Source organism: Pagrus major, chromosome 20 (genome assembly GCF_040436345.1).
Source record: "Pagrus major chromosome 20, Pma_NU_1.0".
Taxonomy (NCBI): Eukaryota; Metazoa; Chordata; class Actinopteri; order Spariformes; family Sparidae; genus Pagrus; species Pagrus major.
Genome location: NC_133234.1, coordinates 9,291,204 through 9,313,044, shown reverse-complemented (window position 1 = coordinate 9,313,044; position 21,841 = coordinate 9,291,204). Strand labels below are relative to the sequence as shown.

General features: G+C 40.7%; 1 protein-coding gene across 1 annotated transcript in view; it reads right to left on the bottom strand.

The window, feature by feature from the left end:
* Nucleotides 1–1,989: 1,989 nt before the first annotated feature.
* Nucleotides 1,990–21,841, bottom strand: part of antxr1c (ANTXR cell adhesion molecule 1c) — a 41,361-nt gene continuing 21,509 nt past the window's right edge. Inside the window, exons 10-18 of the mRNA XM_073490009.1 lie at nt 21,656–21,754; nt 21,388–21,457; nt 16,033–16,111; nt 13,532–13,627; nt 13,293–13,331; nt 12,268–12,366; nt 12,005–12,172; nt 10,799–10,879; nt 1,990–5,207 (exon numbers count right to left, since the gene is read on the bottom strand). Coding sequence (XP_073346110.1) covers nt 4,944–5,207; nt 10,799–10,879; nt 12,005–12,172; nt 12,268–12,366; nt 13,293–13,331; nt 13,532–13,627; nt 16,033–16,111; nt 21,388–21,457; nt 21,656–21,754 — 995 coding nt within the window. The 3' untranslated portion in view covers nt 1,990–4,943. The remainder of the gene's footprint in view (nt 5,208–10,798; nt 10,880–12,004; nt 12,173–12,267; nt 12,367–13,292; nt 13,332–13,531; nt 13,628–16,032; nt 16,112–21,387; nt 21,458–21,655; nt 21,755–21,841) is intronic.

The following is a 21,841-nucleotide window of genomic DNA, read 5'->3' as shown; positions in this document are numbered from 1 at the left end:
ATTAAATTCATAACTGACCAGAGAGACAGATTTCGAACACTCCTCCGTCGCAGTTTGTGTTTTTATATACATTAGGTTACATGTGCGACACCTTGATTGTCGGCTACAGAGGAGGGGGGGGGGAGGCGCTCGGATACACTTCACCACGCTTGCTTTTAGGTCCAACGGTGACGTGATTTCCTACCTCATTGCTGTCTTTTTTGACGATTTGGGAGGTAGAGGTCGAAAGGTTACAGTTAAGCTCGTGACCGGAAGGTGGCCAGTGGTGAACCCAGCACGGCAGTGGAAAGAAGTATTTGGGGAAATTCACTGGAAAGCACCGTTCCGTCCAACAGAAAAAGAAGCCTCAAGGGGATTAAAGGATGAGGAAAAATCCTCCACAGGGAGAGCACTTTTCTGGTTCTCTCATCCATAACAGGCTAGCTGGGAGGAAGTGAATGAAACTTAAACTGTCTGTGTCTCACTTTAACTTTGAAAGGATTCAGTTTTTACTTGTCTTGTCTCGGGTTACTCAAGTACACAGTTATAGATATAATCTAAGATTTCTGCCTTGTAATATCTAAAAACTACCAGGCCTTTGTTATACAATTTGTTGAGTTGTGTACGTATATTATCCCAGATGTTTCAATAATGTTCAAACCAAGAGAAATCCATGAGTTTAAGGGCTCACATGTATTTTTCCCCCACTCTAAACAGCCAGATTACTTTACTGTACATCAGCAGTAAGCAAGCAAGCAACGTCATGCTCTGAGGTCAGTCACTTCAGGTTGATAAATGGGAGTGAAGATAAATACATTTTTCAATCCCAAAAGTTAGAAAGTAATCTCAAAGTGCTCTTCATGTTGGCAAACTCTGGGTGTTTATTCCTCCAGAAGATGTGGCTCTGCACTGGACTTTCTTCCCTGCCGAGGGATAGCTCTGAGCAGCTGAACAGCCCTAGTGTCAGAAATGACATATTGTGCGTTTAAACCTATGATAACTTTTTGGCCACTTATGGGCAACAGGAACAAGCTGAACTGTGAACTGAACACTGCATATTATCAACTTTGAAGTTTAACTATTGATAGCAAACACTGAGCTGGCATAAGGTAGCATTAATGTTAAGTCCAACGGTACCTCTCATTTTAGGTTTGTTTTTGTCTCCACCAACTTCTGAAGGAAAAGGTTTTTTAGCTACTCAATGCTCCACTGTGTTCACCATTTAGTCGCTAACTTTATATGTCCAACGTTGACGCTAGGCAACTTGTGTACTGTGGGTTTATCAGAGCCTTTCACAAAAAAAAAATCTTCCTGCTGTAGCCGAAAATGCTGCTGATGAGAACGGTGAGAGTGAACCCAAAATGTAAGGTGCGGCCCAGAAACCAAAACAAAAGGTTGAAAGATGCTAAAATGCTCAGTAGATCTGAGAGGAACTGCAGAGTTTTTTGTGGGTCTGTCACCATGAGTGACACCTTTCACATTACAAACAGACATTTGATTCCTTGTTGATATAAAGAATTTGAAGTGTGCAGCTTTAAACATGAAGGAGCAAACATCTTACTGCTGTCAGACTCTGACATTATTTATCACATTTAATGCCCCAACATCTTTTGTTAGTATTTGTAGTCTGCTTATGAACTTGATAAACCCTCTATGAACTTAAAAGATTATATGTAAGTTTCTGCATTTGCCCTAATTGGATTAAGTCCAGTTATTAGTGTCCCAGTGAACATTCTTGTGGATTTAGCTATGTAAACAATAGATATGATTGTGAGTGCAGAATGTCTGCCTCTTTCACAGCAGACATTCTGACGTGCCATGGGTCCAGTTCCAGGGTCCTACTGTCAAAATGAATGTGTGGGTATGTACAGGGCTAACTATGAATGGTACAGTTATTCACTGTCCAAACCTGCAAGGGTGGAGCTGCAAAAGGGATATTAGACAGGCGAGACACTGACTCCTGTATTACACATGGTACCAAGCAGAAATCACACACAGAGACTCTCTAGATGAAGCTTGGAAGTCAACCTTTATTGATAATGTTTAAAAAAAAAGTCATGTCAACCAACAAGAGAAAATCATATACGTCTTTCATATTTGCTTCAGTACTGCTGTTTATACGTGTAAAAAACACATAACATAACATATTGTATCTCATCTTGACTAGGAATGAAGGCCACTGCAGCGGCTCCCCTCCAAACACTGATCCTGCATCAATGCCGCATTCATTCTTTCTTAGGGGTCAACCGAATTAACACACAAAACAAAAACGTCTTAAGTGTGTCAAACAGTAATTCTTTGAAACCTAAGAGGTTCAGCAATCTGAGCAATCAGTGGAACATCTACAGGCCACATTTGTTTGCATTTTCATCAGAGCAGAGATAGAAAACAAGGAAATGCTGAGTCAAAAGTAATTATACTTTGTGTTTCTATCTAAATGTGTAATGATGTGACAAATTCGATATTAACATTCACTATCAAGGCGTCATTGATAAATCCGATGAGGTGATGAGATCTGCTTTAGTTTTATTCCTCAGAGAACTTCATTCTCTCGGCAACATTGGATGAGCAAAGGGAGGAAGTGACACAAAGGTGCAATTTGATGGTGCAGGAAAATTAGGGTGTAGTACAATATCATTGTGTTGCTGGGTTAAAGAATCTGTAAACAGTTGACTTTTCTAAGGAAAAATCTAATTCCTAGTTGTCTCACCTTAAAGGTACCACCGCTAAACAAACGGGCATGTTGCCTCAAATCCAATGTGTGACAGGTGCAACACTTTGCCATATAAATGAGATCTGGTGTAGTTAAGTACAATTATCGTTAACACAAGTCCATCACCAGCATGAGAAATGTGGTCAAAAAAGATGCTAGAAATTGCGAGCAAAGCATAATTGTAATATTTACGTCCAATTTCTTTATGGTAATTATAACAAAGCAGTACAATTATTGCCATTTGATGATTGCGACATTTGAGGTAGTACCTTGTCACAAAAACATGTTCTACCTCAACTGAGCTGTGTTGTGATTTTTAAGGCAAATTAAAAGACATTTTTGGTGAAATATGAAGTTAATCTTGGACACAACATATGCACCTTTTTCTTTTAGTGCAGCTTCAAGGCACTGAGACCGATTCTGAATGCTTGTAGTAACACAACGGTACACGACATAACTGAATGACGTACATCAAACTGAAAGTATAAAAAAATCAAACAAGAAGAAAATTCCAGAAGGCACTGGATATAAAAGGAATACCAGCATTTTTCAACCTCTTTTCTACACCCTGAAGTTAAAATCTCAAAGTTGTTTTCGTTTCTAGTCATTGCTAGCGTTGCTAACAGCATCTTTTCAGCTGCTAGCAAGGAGCTTTGGATCACATAAAACACACAAATATATATATAAAAAATATATTTTATGTTTTTTAATTACCGAGCATTAAATGTACCTGGATCGCTTTTAGTTTCAAATGTTTTTCAGTGTAGCTGAGAGGTTGACAAACACTGGTAAGCCATATATGACTTTTAACTGGCTAGCTGTTGTGTGTCTAAATTCTGCGCACAGTGTCCGTCTTGGCGGTTGGACACCTTGTCGATATTCAAGTACTCTCCTCTATTTCTCTCGGGGAGTAAAATAAATTAGATGCTCTTTGAACTGCCCTGCAGTTGCAATGTGACAGGTGATGATAAACTGAAGACATAAAACACACATATTGGTATCAAAGTACAGTATGAGGATTGTGTATAAAAAAACAAATGTGAGGAGAGACGTTAACCTGATTTCTGGTTGCTTGATTTCATACGTTTCCATGTCCAAAAAAAAAAGTTGCCCAACAGTCTATGTGCGCAGATACCAAAACAAAAAAATAAAACAAAAAAATATACGTATATTGCTGTACTCTAAATTCAACTACATGAAAAGGGTGGTTAAGGACAAAATCCAAAGCCTCAAAGATATCGACCAACATAACATTCAAAAACACATCTCAAACACATATTGTAAAAACATACCTTCCACATGACGTCTGTACACTTCCCTGTCACTGAATGGTACAAAAACTGAACCACAAAATCGAGTAACTGTATACTTTGTGTTACAGGGCTGGAATTTGTTGGGTCAGCATGTTTTCTAATAGAAGAAACATCACAAAAAGGTGAAGAAAAAAATCATTTTGGCATTGAGAACATGTAACAATGTCCAAAATTCTTTTTTTTTTTTTTAGCAAATCAGATATGTTAGCAACATGACCAATTGAAATTGCTTTCACCTTCACAGCAATGGACAAACAAACCAATCCATTCTTCTCAAAGTTCTCAGATTTTCATGTACAACCTACTTTTCGCCTTAACTCTTGACAACAATGGCCAAACTCAGTAGTTGATAAAGACAACAAAGAAATTTCATCCATTGCATAATGCTTCTGTGGACTTCCTGTCCCTACATGCTTTGCTGTCCAGCAACAATCCTCCCTGATCTCACACGTGCCAACAATAAGTAAAATATTTTCCCCGAATAACCCCGTTCATCCTCGGTATGGGACAGAGTGTCAAGTCAAACCGCTTGTCAAAATCAAGCAGATAGTCATGGCCTGTACAAAATGACTTTTTCCAATTTTGGGGGGTGTTCCACTCTTTACTTTGTGCCTAAAAAATGGAACAGAGAGCATTCAATTTCTGTTCTTATTGCAAGTTTCCCTTCTATTCCAACATTTTTTCCCTCCAGAGTTTATCATGCTTGACATGCATGATAACGACAACGACTTGAAGGTTGTCTTGACACTCTTTCCCATAAAAGAGGAGGAGCACAGGAGGACTGGGACTCAAAATACTGCTGGTCTTTGGCTTATAGCAGGAGTATCTGTGGCAGCGAGGACCACAACCTTCAAACTGAAGGAACTGGTCAACAGAGCGATAAGTCTGTGATATCAAAGCGGGTGCGTTAGGGGGCGGGAGGGGTTTGTCTGTGTGATTCAGGGTCGAAGGCTGGGTGGGGGACGCGATGGCGGTGGACATGGTAGCCCCGGGGGTGTGCGGGCGGGCGGTGGCCCTGGTGGTAGCTGGCCTGATGGTGGTGATTTGGGAGGAGGGCTGCTCATGGTGGGAGATGAGGACGCGGTTCGGGTCACAGGGCGGTAGTCTGGTGGCGGGGGTGTGGGTGTGTGGATCGGGGTGCGAGGTTGGGCCTTGGCTGCCGCTGACTCCTCTTTCACTCTTGTGAAGTTGATGCATCGACCCTGATGGAAAGAAAAGAGACAGAGGATTAAAAAAACAAGTTTTTGCTCAAACCTACGACTGATTTGATTGAAATACCTGCAAAAGCAATGACATTCTCATCAGCCTCAGGGGTACTTTTAGTACCAATTCGCAAACGTTAGCATGCTAGCACGCTATACTAGGATGGTGAACGTGGTGGACATTAAACACGCTAAACACCCACATGTTAGTGTTGTCATTATGACCATGTTAGCATGACGTACATTGTAAACATTAACCCTGCTGAACACTAACATGTCTCTTAGACTTGCTGGTGGTAGTGTTTCAATGATTGTGTTAAAAAATCATAATATTTTTTAATCAGTGAGGGATTTTAAAAGGATTTCAAGAGAAGTTGAAAGTATGTACTGAATATGTATGACATTAAAGGTTTGATTTTGAAAAAATAATTGATATCTACAGTAAAAATGTACACACAGGAAGACACTTTCAGGTCCAAACACACACAGGTGTCTAATCTGACGCACATCTGGGCTAAGAAGACAGTGACAATGTGTGTATATGCGCATGTGTGTACAGCCAGCTGGTGTTCCAGATTACACTTAAATCCCTGCTTTGACACCCCCGCTCCGAATGATCCAGGTTAGTCCAATGTTCTGTCCCGAGAACTGCGACTCGCTTACCAAAGTTCAGTCAGTCATTTTCATGAAGAGACCATATGGAGAAAAAACAAGATAGGGAGGGATTGGGCTTAGCAGCTGGGGCTGGTGGGTTTGTGTGTGTGTGGGTGCGGTGTGTGTTTCGGGGTGAAACGTTGGAGGATTTTTAACAGTGTAAGGTGACTCAGACTGTAAAACACATGAATTTGTCACGGGAGAAATCACATTTTACTCCTACGTTACTCGTAAAATATTGCACGAAGCATTAGCTTCACCCGAGTTCACAGAGGTCGCTGTTACCATAGTAAACTGAGAGCTGCACTGTAGATGCATGTGGTTGGCAGCCAGAGTTGAGTGAAGTAATGTTAATCTGTTAATAACCAGTATCAGTGATTGGAGCTGCAGGACCATGGTTGGCTCTGAGAAACGAGTACAGCTCAGTCCAACTTAAAAAGAACTTCACATACTGCACAAAGTGTTGTAGTTTTTTGTTTTAGACAACTTTTTATCTACTGAAAATGTCTACAGCGCAAAAAACAATGAATAAACGCGAGGCAAAGGCAACTTTGAAAGGAGTCTGGACCACATTTTGGACCTACATGGTAGTGTAACATAATAGAAGAAAAAGAAATACATAATCGAATTAGAGTCAGACAGAGAGAACGGGGATATTTGGAGATAAAAATAGAAAACAATACCAGAAAGAACAAAAGTGAACCTAACTGAATTGATGCAACTCTCCAACATCCCACTCTAAACTTTTGGCCTCTACTTCAGCGACCACTCTTGTCCTCTCTTCTCTACATCTACCGCAGACAGACTCCTCTCTAACACTTACATACAGCCGCATAGAGGCAACATTCGGCATAAAATCTAATTTAAAAACAACCACAAGGGACACATTCCGATCATCCCGACAAGTAAATTAGCTGCTGCGAGCAAAATACAAAATGTTGAATAAACAGAGTAGAAAAAGACAAGAATCTAGCAGCGACCAGCAGTCTGGTCTGTCACCACTTATCCAGTCTGGCATTCCTAGACATTGATAAAGCCAGAATGAGGATCTCATATTCTTGAGAATTGTTTCTTGCCTCATATAAATACCCACAAAGAGAGATGTGTAGAGACTGCTTCCTTTGTGCAACACACAAAAATATGCTAAACTAGACTAGCTTTCAATCCCACACAGAATTTATTGTGAAACATTTTTCTTTCTGCTGTTAAAGCTTACAGCTGGTCTGGGTGTCTAGTTGAACCACAGTTGTGTAAGAAACTGTCATTTAGTTCCACAGAATAGCTTCCAGTGTTACTGATGGGAAATGTACAGAAAGGGGAATTTCTTAATGTTTAAATATGAAAAAGCTCAGCTGGAAATGTTCTTTTGACACTATTTTGTTTGTTCATTCACACAAAATCGGAGGTGCAGAAATGAAAAATCAATGTAACTTGGATTAAACAAACGAGATGTAACTTAATAAATAGTGAGCCTTAGAGATGCTGCTAGGCAGGCTAGCTCTGTCCCTTGTTTCTGGTCATTGTGCAAAGTTAAGTTAACTGGCTGCCGACAGTAGCTAGCTTCAGCTTAGCGTACAGATACAGGAGTGATATCAATGTTCTCATCTAACTCTTGACAAAAAAATGTGAATAAGCGTATTTTGTCGAGCTTGTTGAGCAAATAACTCCCCGTTGTTGCTGTTAGATTAATGAACTTTATCTAAACAAGACATAAGGTGCCTTTCAAGGTGTGTGAACCTTATTGCAGGTTTATCAAAAGCAGTTTGATACCCACATAGATGTTTTATTTTAAGCCCAGCTTGGCTTCCTGTACATCATTCTGTTAGCACCCAGCTGCGGTTTGAATCTATGAACATTTTCCTGGATTAAAGAAAACCACGCTTGCTCGTTCTTTCTTGCTGACCTCCTCCACTGTCTGCAGTCTTACCAAGGTCATAAAATTGTCTAGGCTGACCAGATGTATATGTCTGTGTGTGTGTGTGTGTGTGTGTGTGTGTGTGTGTGAGACATGGTCAGTCAGTTGGTGGAAACAGCCCTGGCAGTTGTCTGCCTTACTGTAAGGTATTACCTCATGTCCTTTAGCCGGCTAAATTCTTCCCTGGAGAGGCTTGTGTTTATGAGAGAGAGAGAGTGTGTGTGTGTGTGTGGACCAGCTCTCCCTCATACAGTACACTCTGACGTCAGCGTAATGGATGTGGTTTGGTGACACACACACTCTCATAATGCCTAACTGCAAATTCAAATGTAGATAACTTAATCCTTGTGAGGTTCACTGTGGTCTATCACAGGCAATTTATGTGGTAATGTGTTTATACATATACGGTACACACACACACACACACAAGCATAATGCATTAACAAACAAACACAAACGCACACACGCAGCCACTGATGCTGTACAGAGCCTATGCTAAGCAAACATGCAGAGGGGTTAGTGAGTTCATTGAAGGGAGAGAAGAAAAGTGTGTGTATGTAGTAAGGGGACTACAGGAGAGGAGATCAGGAATCATTGGCAAGAATCAAGGGTGATATGCTGCTGTTGCTATGTTGTGATGAAAATCGACGATGGCAACAGAGTGAGCAATCAAGAGTCCGGACTTGGCCTCATGTGAAGAGTGAGTGTTCCTATTAATTTGAAAGTCTTCCAGCTTTGCGAGTGAGACTTTCCTCTGGTATGGGTGGGACTGCATGTGGTACCAAATAGCTTTTCAGGTAACACATAAAGTAAGGAAATAGGTGCCCCGTGCTTGTTTCCACTCTTTTCCCTTTGAAATAAAACCTTACGCTACCTGGAAATGAGCCGGCCCGCTGGCCTGGGAGATGTTTCTGTCGCTTCGTTACAGACCACAAATGACTTGAGGAGGCGACATCATTTGAGTGGAAAGAGAGGCTCGATTTCTTCGAGAAAATAAAGCTTGCGTCATGCAGAGATTAGGTATGCAGCCATCACTAAAAGCTGCTCTGGGTAAGTGAAATTTGTTGACTAAGGAAATCAAATCCGAGATCTTTTTTATCTGACTGCCAGCTTGCTTTGGTAAAGATGTAATCGTGAGCTAGTCGTGACTTTTTCCTCGTCTCATTTGTCTAAGGGAAAGCTAGAAGCAAATCCTGCCTCTGTACTTGTTTGCGCTGCCAAGAAAACACTCTTAAATGTGGAATTCCCGTTAAAAAAGATCATTGGAAATTTTCTGCTAATAAGGCATGATTTTAACTTGCTCTTGGGACGGGGCTTGATCAGCGGGAAAGTCGGCAGTAGGAAGAAAAGGGAAGGGGAGAAAACAACTGGAAAAGAAGAGAACAGATAAGTGATGGCAGGAAACAAGGAAAAGGGAGTAAAGAAAAGCAGATGAAAAGGAACAAGATGCAGTTATGTTCCCAGGGTGCAATGCTTCCCAAATGTATATGGTACATAATGGGAACATGACAAGGTCATTTGTTCACAAGTTGCTATTTTCTAAGGGTTAGGGGTTTGACACAAACACAGTAGCAGGCTTAATGTGTGTTAGAAAACACTGAACCTGTGAACATAGGATCCTGTGAACATAGGACCTAGGGAACATAGAACCCTGTGAAGTTGTACATGCTAACATGCTGACCTGTATCAGGTATCATGTTTACCATCTTACTTAAGCATGTTAGCAACACTGGCTAATTAGCATCAAACACGCCACTAATGTGGCTGGAAACCAAGCAGCCTATGGAGAACTTGAAGTTTATATTCTATATGGTTAACGTTGAATTACAAAGTGCCCGTTGAGGCCAGTGAAGCTGGAAATTATAAGGTATCACCAGAACACATAAACATTAAAAGTGACTTAACTGAATGTGCCAGAGGGGTTTAAAACATCCCTAGAGAGCTCTCTGTACTCTGTGAACTCCCATCTCCTCTCCACATTCAAACCAAACTCTTATCTGTGGCTTTCTGATACAAAGACTCCGGCATTAAAACTAAACCATGTGGCTGATCTGTGAAGATGAGAGAATTTTTACCAGCTTACACACACGAACACATCAGAAAACACTCCTATCGAGCTACAAGGAGTGTGAGCTGTGGTTCTGCTTTCTATCCGTTTTATGGTGTCTAATGTGAAGCAGGTGTGAGAGCGAGGCTGGCTCAACAGGATGGAGATGGGCCAACGGAGGTGTTCGCCAGCAAAGGAACACCAGGAGTGAATGAGACGGAGAGACAGATGGAGGAAGGGAGGGCAAGATGAGTAATGGGTACAGATGACTGAAGCATTTTTAGGCTCGAAACACAAAAGGCCCAGTTTTTGAAACATAAGGTTGGATTTTTAAGGATTTTTTTTGGCTCTGAGATAAATATTCCCACACAAGGATGGATTATCACACACTTGAATATACTGTATTATCATTCTGATTCATCATAAATTCCAGGATCATATAATATATAGTAAAGTCAGTGAAGTTTTTGGCAAAATGTAATATATCACTATCTTAATGTGGGATCCCAGTGAATCATTTCTTTTAAGAAGCAGGTTTTCACATTTTACAGAGGAGTACAGAGGACTGATATAGAGTTTTGTCACATGGTGCAACACCAACCACCTAAAGATAAATATTAGCAAAAGTGAGTGGTTTATCTGCCACTCTTACTGATGTACCACCTCAGAGGAATGTCAATTTTCATATCATCCCTTTTAATTTTGGTCAAAAAAGAAAAGAAGTTACTTTTATCCAGTACACAATGGACCCAATAAAAAGGATTTGAGAAAAATGTGATGCATGAATGAAAGTGGAAAGTCAGGGTGAAAGAAAGAAGAGGGCGATGCAGCTGTGGGTCACCACAGGTATAAACAACTCCAGGAGGGAGGAACAGAGAGCTAAAAAGAAGAACTGGGGAAATAAATTTGAGAGGGTGTGGGTGAAAGTATTTGATGAAATGAAATATTTCCATGGTGCACCGCTGAGACACTCACATGATCCCCAGGCTGGGGTCTCATCAGAGAGACCTGGTCGTACCCGCGGCGGAACAGAGCCCAGATAGCGTCCAGTTTACCCTGAACAGGACAGAGAAGATGGAGACTTTAAACAGCTGGCCACATCTAGACACCAAACTCTTCCACACTTGAATCCTGAATACATCCTATTAATACTGATTCTATTGTATCAGCAAACATTTGGTCTGTGGTCCTCGGTCGCGTTCCTCCGAAGCCGAGAGTCTGCAGGTTTTAATCCCAAACAAATACCACAGCAGCTGATTCCACTGATTAGTTCCTTCCTCTCGGTAGAAGCAGTGCTGATTAGTCACTTGGTCAAATCTTGGTTCACGTCTGATTAATTGAAGACACATGAACTTAGAGGGGAACTCCCGTTCCTTACATAAGGTGTGAGATACTGCTGCCATGATGCATTTACTGGAAGTAAAAAGTGCTGACTCCTGAGCCTCAATGACAGGTTCTTGAGAGGAAGGAAGTACATATCTTAAACTAACCACAAGTAATTAAAGGATCTTTAATGTAGAAATAAAGAAGTGCATTGGGGACCCAACACACAGTGACTAGTCAGTGTATAAATCCACCTTTTCCTGACACTCACTGTAATGTATGAACAGTGTAGAGTTTCACTATGAGTCACTGCGGTGCTGCTTTAAGGCCTTTAAAGCTGTAAGGTAGTGTACAGATAACAGTGTAGACTACTGTATGAGAGGCCAGTGTTGCTACACAGAGCTGTATTGTGTTGTACGATTAAAGCCCAAACAGCACTGACGCCAAGTCTAATGAAGTCTCTCTGTCTGGAGAATATGTTATATTACTTTGGCTATGTATACACAGTGATAGTCGTGGAATTTTGTGCTTATGCAACTAATTATACATAAATATGACCAGAAGAGACTTTATTCCTCCCTGCTGTCTTGTGAAAACTTAGCAATGCCACTAGCGGTGCTTTTATCAGGCTACTCTGCGGGTTTGAGAAAATTCCTCCAACCTCAGTTATTTGAAACTCAAAAATGCACAGCGGTCAATCTGTAAACACTTTGGATTTTTGAGTTCCTGAAAAGCTGATGTTTTGCTAAAGAGCAGCAAGGATGTACTGAAATGTTCTGTATGAATAAGTCCACTAAATGGCGACATCCTAGTGCCTCACTGTCTGTTGGTCCCGAGGGAACCTGAGTGTGTATTTACCCGGATGGGCGTGTACCACTTCCGGTTCTGCGGCGCCTTCTTGTTGTGAGATTTCTTAGGTTTGGGCTCGAAAGGCTCGTACTCCTGCTCAGGCATTTTCACCACAGCGTTCTTCGGCTTCTCCAGCTTTGCCCCCTCCTCTGTCGAGCCCTTCCCTCCCCAACGCACCTACATACAGCACACAATGTATAAATATACAACAAAAAAGAAGAAGTGAATTTAATCTAAAGTGGTTTTCATCATTTGTTCTGTAATCTCGTCACCTCCATCCTCTTGATCCCTCCAATTCCTCTTCCTCCGTAATATGAAGCATCCACAGTGGGCCACTTCTTCTTGGGCAGGCCGTCTTCATCATCTGACTCCTAAAACACAAATAATCATAATAATAATAATCTTCCATATATTTTCTAACTCAAAGATTCAGAGGCTGCTCATCATGAACACTCACTGCAAGTCTCTTAAACGTGTCAAGCACTGGCAAATACTACTTACTGAGGATACATGATGGAAAAATCCATTAGTTCCCTTTAAAACCTTTGATGTGTGTATAAACTGCTGCTAATTATTGAAATGTAAAAAAATAGTTTTCAGGTACATTCTTTTTGATACTTTTGATAAGTTATTCTTGCAATATTGCTGGTATTTTGGAGTACACAAGCTGTAAGTCTGTCTATCTTAATTAAGTGGCTCTCTCAGCAAACTTCTGAAATGTCACATTAAAGAAAAAAACCCCAGAGAAAATGAGAATAAACTACTTAATGCAAAGCATAGATTCATCACAAATTGGTGGTACAGATTCCACAACGCATGGCTGTTATAAACAGTAGATGAAGTAGAGGTCGTGAACTCGACTTCTTCTTGGCCATCTACAAGGGAATGTGGGAATTAATCTAGCAGTTGGAATCTTATGGTAATGTCAGGGAAGACACTGACAGCTGACACAGCAGCTGCTTTTTCTTTGTCTTCTTTTTCTTCTCTTTGGGTGGAAACAGCTGATCAGTGATGTTAAATGTCAGAATGTGTTCAAAACTTCTGAACTTATTTCCTCCTTGCGAATTTTGCAGTTTATATCAACCTTTTCTAATGTGTTACTTCAAAAAGTGCAAAAAAGTACATTAATGGACATACGGCTACTGACTCAAATAAATCAAGTGTACTACACTTCCTGTGTTTAGTTGATTGTGACGAATAATTAATTATTGTTGCTTTTAAAAACTTTACTATACGTATCAGACAGACACATTTTCCTGCGGACTTGGTGAGTAAATATGTTTGTGTTTTGACTCACGGGCTCAGGAGGAGGTGGAGGAGGAGGCTCTTTGATCACCTGTGGAAAAATAAGAGATATGACATTATTTAGCTTTTCACAAACACATTAATCACATCAGTTTTCTTTTTGTAAGGACTCCTCAGATGCTCACTGGTCTTTCGGAGTTTAGAGGACACCCGCTGAAGCTTGAAATAATTGTAATTTAAGTGTTGCTTTTTATAATCGTCCACTTCCTGAATGTAGTGTGAGTTTCTTACCACAGTGCAGCAGAGCGGCCAGAACCACCACATGAAGAGCAGGGCCAGCAGGAGGAACAACACCAGCAGGGTGATCAGGAGGATGGTGCCGTCAAACTGGAGAGTACACACACACAGAACAGTGTACTAGACATTAGGTCTCCTTTAAAGATGATGGTAAACAAGAAGTATAATCATACTTCTATGATGGACTTTAAAGGAGGCCAAGAGAAGCCTTCTGATTCCCTTTCTGTGTCAGTTCTGTCACTATAAATATTCATGTTTTTGTTTTTCTGATGACAGTGGTCCGTGTAAGTCGTGTGATCCCTAAGTGAATCCATCAGTTACTTTGCTCGCTTTAATCCAGGCAGGCGTCCTTGAGTCAAACATGGTTCCCATTACAGACCACAGATGAGGATCACATGTGGTTAGACTTTCCCCTATCTATCTTGTGGCAAAGGCGTGGGAGGATTTATCTGAACTCAGCAGTGGGGTCCGTCTTAGACAGACCATCACGGGAGCCAAATGACTGTATCTTAGAAATGTACCCATCAGCACAGTTTTCTATAACAGCTGACAGGCAGAATTTGCGAAGTAATGGTTCAGCAAACATGGCAAAAGTTTCAACAGTGACCACATCTGCGTTTTGTCATTCCCACATATACAATATGTGTGTTTTCTTGGCCTATATGCATATTTTGTGGACTAACTACAAAAGCTAAAACTGTTGAAAGTAGCACTTTGGGGGGATTTGTGGAGGGCGTTGCAGGGGTTTGTTTTCATTCTCCACTTATCCAGACTTTATTGCACCAGGCCAACTCATCCCATATAAGCAACTTGTCGTGCCTCCTTGAGCCTGGTGTGACTTCAGCCTACATGGTTTAGTTTAGCGGCGAGAAGCAGCTAATTGCAATGGTATGTCTAATTGAGCTCTGTATATCACGAACCACAACACAGCCTTTTAAATTCACAGTATTTTCATCGATGTGATGTCACACGGACTGAGGGGGAACAGCTTCAAAGAGCATGACCCTTTTTTGCTCAGTGGGATTCCTCTGTGGCTCCGCTCCATATGTTCCAACATACGTTTTTATTTTGTTAAATTGCTTTAAATTGTCTTAAATTGCATCTTGCTTAATCTCGGTTTTACGGAATGAAGCTCCACCCTACCTCACACTGACACAGCTATATACACACCTGGGAGGTACAAGAGTTTAAATGGCTGTTACAGGATGTTTCTCTTTCAATCTCACAACCTATATGTTGAGAGTGAACCGGCAGCCTCACGGTCATGAACCTGCTTCTCTGACCTTTTGTCTCCTGCCACCTCAGGAGGGTTCAGCCAGTCTTTTTTTGGGTGGATTGCTACTACTAACCCCTGTGGTTTGGCTCCCCCAAAAAGAGGGGAAAATAACAAAACTGAAAGGGACGATGAAAGAGATAAAGAGGGTGAGGAAACTGACTGCAGAGAACAAAACAACAGACTTCTAGGAAAAGAGATGAGGTCGGAGAGGGCTGAAGCAGCAGAGAGAAGTGGAGTGGAAACCACATGCAATAGAAGAAGACCTGGAAAACCTCTTATATTAAAAACATACTTAATCTCAAGAGGAAATCTATTATTCTGTTTTTAAAGTTGAGAGCTTTATAAGATATTCTCAGTGATTTTCAGACATAGTCTATATTGTACTTTTCCCAAATATAATTATTTATAATATGGTCTTTTCTTGCTGTAACTTTTTTTTATAATTCAGAGTTCTGACCTGGACATTCAAATTACATTATTTAATTAGATAGCATAATTTGCCTATTTAAACAATAAAATATCATGAACTGTGTAATACAAAAACAAACTGTCATCATCTAAGTAATCAACTGGGAAGGTTTTCACCTCTGCTTAAAACTGTATTCATCATCAGATTAGAGGAGACAACACTGGCATAGACAATAGATTGAATCTACTCAGGTACAATGAGTTTACATTTTTATTTCTTACTGTTTTACTGAATGATTTTCTGCATTTCTCCAAAAGGAACTGTAAAGAAAATCCCTTTCATTTGTTTTAGCCAGCAGACTTTTCTGAGACTATTTCTAAAAGAAGAATATTTGATGCTCACTGATATGATGCTACTGAACCACACGTTGAATGATAAATTATCTGCAGTACTACTACAGTTTAAATAAATCGTATGCAGGGGAATCTGTGGTCTTCTGTTGCTAAAACTTCTGGGTAAACGTCATATGATACGTCAGAGAGTGAGGAAGGAAGTCAGCAAACGTGACTAAACATAATATAGAACATGACCTTGTCTGTGAACCAGATTTCCGTCTGAGTAACATCAGAAATATCTCCAGCTGCAATGGTTGTTGTTAAACAAAGAAGACTCCCATGATCCCACACTACTTCTCAAGATCCTCAAACCAATCTTTTTGTTGTCATCATTTTGATTGAGAGACCCCTAGCAGAAAAAAATGCATACTGTGCCTTTAAATGCAGGCATAGGGGACAAACAGCTGCCACTTACACACTCTGTGGTGGTGATGTGAACGTTGCTGCTGATGAAGGACAGACCGTCGTTCATGCTCACTTGTAGATAAATCACCCTGAAACAAAACAACACACACAAACAGGATGAGTATGTTCTGTATCTTCATACTGGGATGTAACACAACAAGCATGTTTGGAGCGGTTTATTTAGTCTAAAGCATTTCCTCCTTCAGCTCAGTTTGTTTGACCAGAATGATGTCATTTGAACTTGGGTTCACACCAAATAACGTCACCGAACTGCCTGCAACTGTTAGGCGGTTTGTTAGAACTGAGAATATGAACCATCAGGAAACAACCACGAAACACCCGGGATTATGAGCTGAGAACAATGTGATGTCTAGACTGACGCTCGCATTCAGCTATTTCGTCTAAGGTTACAGACGCTGGAAGCAGCTGCCAAAATGTCTAACCTGGCAGGAGAACATGCTACCAGAACTGTATCCAGAATATGAGCTACTTGGTGAGTCGATTGACTGTTGTTTACGAGCCCTGTTTAACTTGTAATTGAGCAATTTGAACCCAAATGAACCGAATACAAAAGTTTTCCACTGTGGTTAAAAACGAGAGAAAAAACAACAAACTGTAGGTGTGACTGTGTGACCCACTGAGCCACACAGCAGGCACGGAGGCCAACGAGGGATAGGTGATGGACTTGAAGAAAATGGAAATGGAAAAAATAAAACACAATCTGCGAGCTGCTGATTGAAAAATGTTGCTTTTATGAATCTGGCAGGTTGTGTGTTTTTCCAAGACATGACACCATGATAATTGAACTCTCAGGAATGAGAACAATCTGCCACCTCATTAAATGCAGTCTATGCCGTCTCAACTTGGAGCTACCAAATTATTTCTTTATGGAATCAAAAATACAGCAAAGAAAGACTTCAGTCAAAACATGCTTCTGCCCATCCTTCAGTCCAAACCTCATCCACATCAAAACTCCTCGCAGGAAGATTTTTGGAGCTGTGTGAGTCTTTCTTGCTCATCTGAACTCGTCCTTCTCCGAGTGGGGAACAACAATTCTAGGAATTTCATGTGACCTCCACTGGCCTCTTTTGGGAGTCTGTTCTCGTTCAGATCTTCAAAACATTTGGATGAAAGGCATGCGTTTTAAACATGCCCCCCCCTCCGTTCTTATTTGGTGGAGGACCAGGTGGATGTGAATGAAGTCTGACAGATGGAAAGCAGGCTGTTTGACCGATAAACCTGTCTTTACTCTAACTCAGAGAGCTGTCTGTCTGGTTTGAAGAAAAAGGAGGGTGGAGGGAGAGAAGAGTTGGTTCAGTGGATGAACTTCATGAACAACTGCATACCATAATTTCTGAGAACAAACAGATGGGAACTAGGGGATTGGAACTGTCTTCAGGCTAATAGGGGGTATGTGTTCATGCACAGTATGGGTGAAAAACATCCTTCAGATTTAAGTGAAAAATTATGTACGCAGATTAGACAACTACAGAGTTTGGTATAAAAGGAAGAAGTAAAACAGTAGTGACAAAGCATTGGAAAGCATTTCATGATGAATTTAGGTTTTAATTACCAAAGCAGCACCATTTAAAAACCACAGTGGATCTTAATATTGTTGTAGAATAGGCTGATTTATTTTCATTGTTAACAATTCCCAACCAAACATCAAAGTTAGCAAATGTGTGAGTCTTTCGGACCTCCCTATCCTGTCTGCGGATAGGGAGGTCTGCCCCAAGAACATTTGTCCGTACTAAAGACATAATTATTTTAAACTAGGTCACAAATATATAATTTTGTTTTAAGTTATTTCCCGGAACAGCTGGGCACTGGAGTTTTTAACCAATGTTCTTCAAACAGGAATAAATATAGTTTTGTTATTTGTTGGGGACTATTTTCAGTGGAGGATGAATACAGATTTGTTTCTTCTTGTGAGTTTGTATGGTTGATGAATGTGGGATAGAGTCAAAATAAAAAACAGTGCTCATGTGTTTTTCCTTTAAAGGCAGCTGGATTGATGGATGGCGACCAGCGAGAGAAGCGATTGTTCATTTGAAAACAACAATGGAGGTTAGCGTAGATGCTATAACATCAGTTACATCAGAACTGGAGAGGATTTCATCACTGAATGAAGAGCAAAGATGCAACTGAAGGCTTTTCTCAATGGAAAAGATGTTTTCACTCTTCTCTTGACTGGCTGTAGTCATCTAAAGTTTGATTTACCAACTTGCTCTGCTGATATCTTTCGCCAGTGATCGATGGTAATAGGCAGATGGTTCGTCCAATTAAATGCCAAGTATTTTCTGAAATGTCCTGCCCTTTTCTAAACACTGTCCAAGTGCCTCTTACCAGATGGTTCTGTGTAACAAACAAACATCTGGCGCGTCAGGTTACATGTTGTTTGTAATGAAGGAACATGTTTCATTACTTTTGGATAACAATATGACGATGAGCTACATAACTGGATATTTCTGTCAAACAAAGCCGAGAATCCTTAAACATGACCTGGACAATCTACAGGACAACTGTATAGTAAAGGTGTGATGTTACTGAGAAATATAAACATCCTCTACACTTCATTAATTCAAAAGTTTCCAAAAATAATGATCTAGTCTGGGTGCAGCTCATCAAGAAGCCATTAAACTTAAGTTTTTTAAATTTTTTTATTGATGATTAAAAGAAGAGAAAAGGCAGAGAAATGGCGATGCTAAAAGAGAAAACTGAGTTGGTCTGAAGAGAAGAAAAAGTCAAAGAAAACTGACCAGTGTGAATTCAAAGGTGTGGAGGAAACAAAGTAGCGGGCAGGAAGTTTTGGTTGTAGCGCACCCTGTCTGACAGCTGTTAAACAAGGAAATAAACCAGACAGGGCTGGCTGTCCAAGCATGAACACACACACACACTTGGATGAGACACTAGAGTCCGTCTGTCACTCATTAGGTGATGTGGGTCACCTTATCTTCTTCCTTTGTATAACTGGCCACACATGTCAAGTCCAGATAGTCACAGAGAACACATTTTATACTCAAATGATCAGAAAATAGAACAGAATACAAAGCAGCAATCACAAGTAAGTAAATCAGTTTCATGACATAAACACCTACTAATCAGTCAAAAACCAACTTTATTAGTTTGGGGATTAATGGAACAGTTTAAACACGTTCTCTGAAGTTTTTTCCACCCTGCCGAGAATCAAGCTGCATAAAAAAACATGACCACACACTTGAAAGACAAGGCTAGCTGCTGAACAGCTTTGATCAGCCAAAACTGGACAAGGAGGCTGTTGTCAGAGAGTACAAGACTGACAGGGGATGAAAGAGGGAGTTTCTTTGTGACGGATACGAATAAAAGACAGATACACACAGAGAAAAAAGTGCAAAGACAGGCAGGCAGGAGAGGTGGGGGGCTGGAAAACAACCAGCGAGGCAAAGCAGCTGGTGAAAAGAGCCACGGTGGCACCGAACGTGAAGGCAGAGGTGGGGAGGAAAGAGGAGGGGGAGGGGGGAGAGATAAGTTGGGATTGGAGAATCAGGAGGTTAAGCTTTGCTGGGATCAGATGGAAAGTTTAAGAGAGTGAAGGCAAGAGCAGAAAAAATATACAAAGGCTTAAAGGGAAGTTTATGGCACATGATGTACCCTCAGTTTTACGACCCTTCTGCCAGGGTATCGATTAAAGCTTCGGAGTTCAAATCATCCGTCCAGGTTGTTTAAATCTTTCCCCACTGCAGTTAAAATCATATCCTCTCTCTGTCCACACACTGCCAGTGCAAATATTGAATGTTAATTAGATTTATGACTTCAACTAGAGAATAAAATGAAGGAATTTGTACCATGATGACAGAAGTATGCTATCACCAACACAAATACAAAAAGTGTCTAATATTGGCTGTCAGGCCTTCTCCTCCAGCGCTGAAAAGTCTTTAACCACCGTCCACTGAACCTTCTCCTCTGTGGCCTGTTGTACTTTTCTTCCCATAAAGACTTTGGTTTGTGGATTGTTGATGTTGGAACATAGCTGAGCTCTAAAAAGAGACTATGGCCAGCTGATACAGAGAGACTCAGGCCGCGGCTAAGGTTGGTTACACCAGAAAATTGTGTGACTGTCGTGTGGTTGTGTCAGTTGTCTTAGTTTTCCCATCCCGTTGCCTCCCTCTTCACCCTCACTGAGCCAGAAAACATTGAAGTGATTGAAACAAGATGTATTTTAATGCGTAAATCAATAAACCTGATACTAAAGCAACAAATATAACCTACTATGATCAGATCTCCTCCCACTTATCTCAGTCTAAAGCCAGCAGTGTACTAAAATGTTTTTTTCCTCACAGGCAAAATGGCGGATCATCAAACAAAGAAGCACTACATTTTTGTTTTGATCAGAACAGAGATGATCATACAGTCCCATCAAGAGTTGACAATACAAGGACACCATTTGTAGCTCTAAAATGCTCAAGGATTCACCCTGCAGCACATACTTAGGCAAAGTAAAGGTACCAAGGTAAAACAAAAGTACAGGCACATAGACAGAGAGACTTTTAACTTGTGTATGGTCCATGTGGACATTGGTTAACAGTAGTTTGAAAGCCCTTGAAGCTGCTTTAATAGATTTCCTAGCCACTTGAAGGCACCTGAACAAGCTTTAAACACAAAATGAATATTATTATCATCTTATAAGGTTGTTATTGCTAAAATGTTTATCAAACAGTTGCCTGTGCACACATTCAGCAGATCTGTGACGCAAGGATGAGTCCTATAACCAGGAAATGGGTTAGCATTTTTGCACTTCCCTTGTCTCGAAGTCAATGTGTTTATTTGAATAGACTTTTGGTTAGATGCCTGCCTCTTGGAGAAATGAGTCAATGATAAACAAAAAACAAAACAAAACATCAGCTCTTTTTTGTGTCATCCCAATTCAAAACCAAAGATTAAGAAAGTCATGGGATGAGGATGAGGAAGTTTCTATTCTAGACTTACTAGTGTCTAGTCAAAAACCATTTGTCTCCAGTTGTTTTCACTGTTCTGTTCTAATTCAGGACAGAAGCAGGACAAACGCATGGAGGGTTTACCACTGCATGTGCCGGCACGGCTACAGAGCCCCTTATATTTTGCTAAGCCGTACTGGGATCTAGAAAAGAGGAATGCGGCCATGGATAGGGATCGTAAAAGGAGCTAATGTATGGCAGGCTTCTTACGGACTGTGCCCATACACACGTGTATGCATTCATGTGTTTCTCTGTGTTTGAAGCAAAGAACGTGATCTAGGGTGCACGTGGATGCCACTTAATGTGAAATATACAATGAGCGCTTCCCCTCAAGACAGTTGAAGGAGGATCTTTGAGAACAATCAATCGTAGAAGAATCAAGAGGCACTTACTTCCCAACTTCATCGATGACAGGAGCTGGACACAGTAAGTATGTGTTTTGTACAACAGCCGGCTTTTCATCTACGTGGAAAAGACAACATTTTGATAAATGTACAATCCTCCAAAGTCGACTTCTCAGTCTGAGCTTTCCAAAATGGAAGACACAGATTCACTACACTGACAAAAAAAGACTGATAAAAAAGAGACTGACAAACCTTGTTACAGACATGTTGGGTTTACATTAGAAGACAGAAAAAAGGGAAGTGTGGGTGTACTTACTGACTGTAATGGTATCGTTGATTTTGAAGCTGCAGAGCACCTGGTTGATGTTTCTGGCATGGAGAAAACCATTTCCTCTCACCACCACTTGGAAAGACTCTGGTTACATGGCACACATCGATGTTTTACATTTTAGACTCCTCGCCAAGCAAAATGACATCTTATACTGTATGTACTGTACATGAG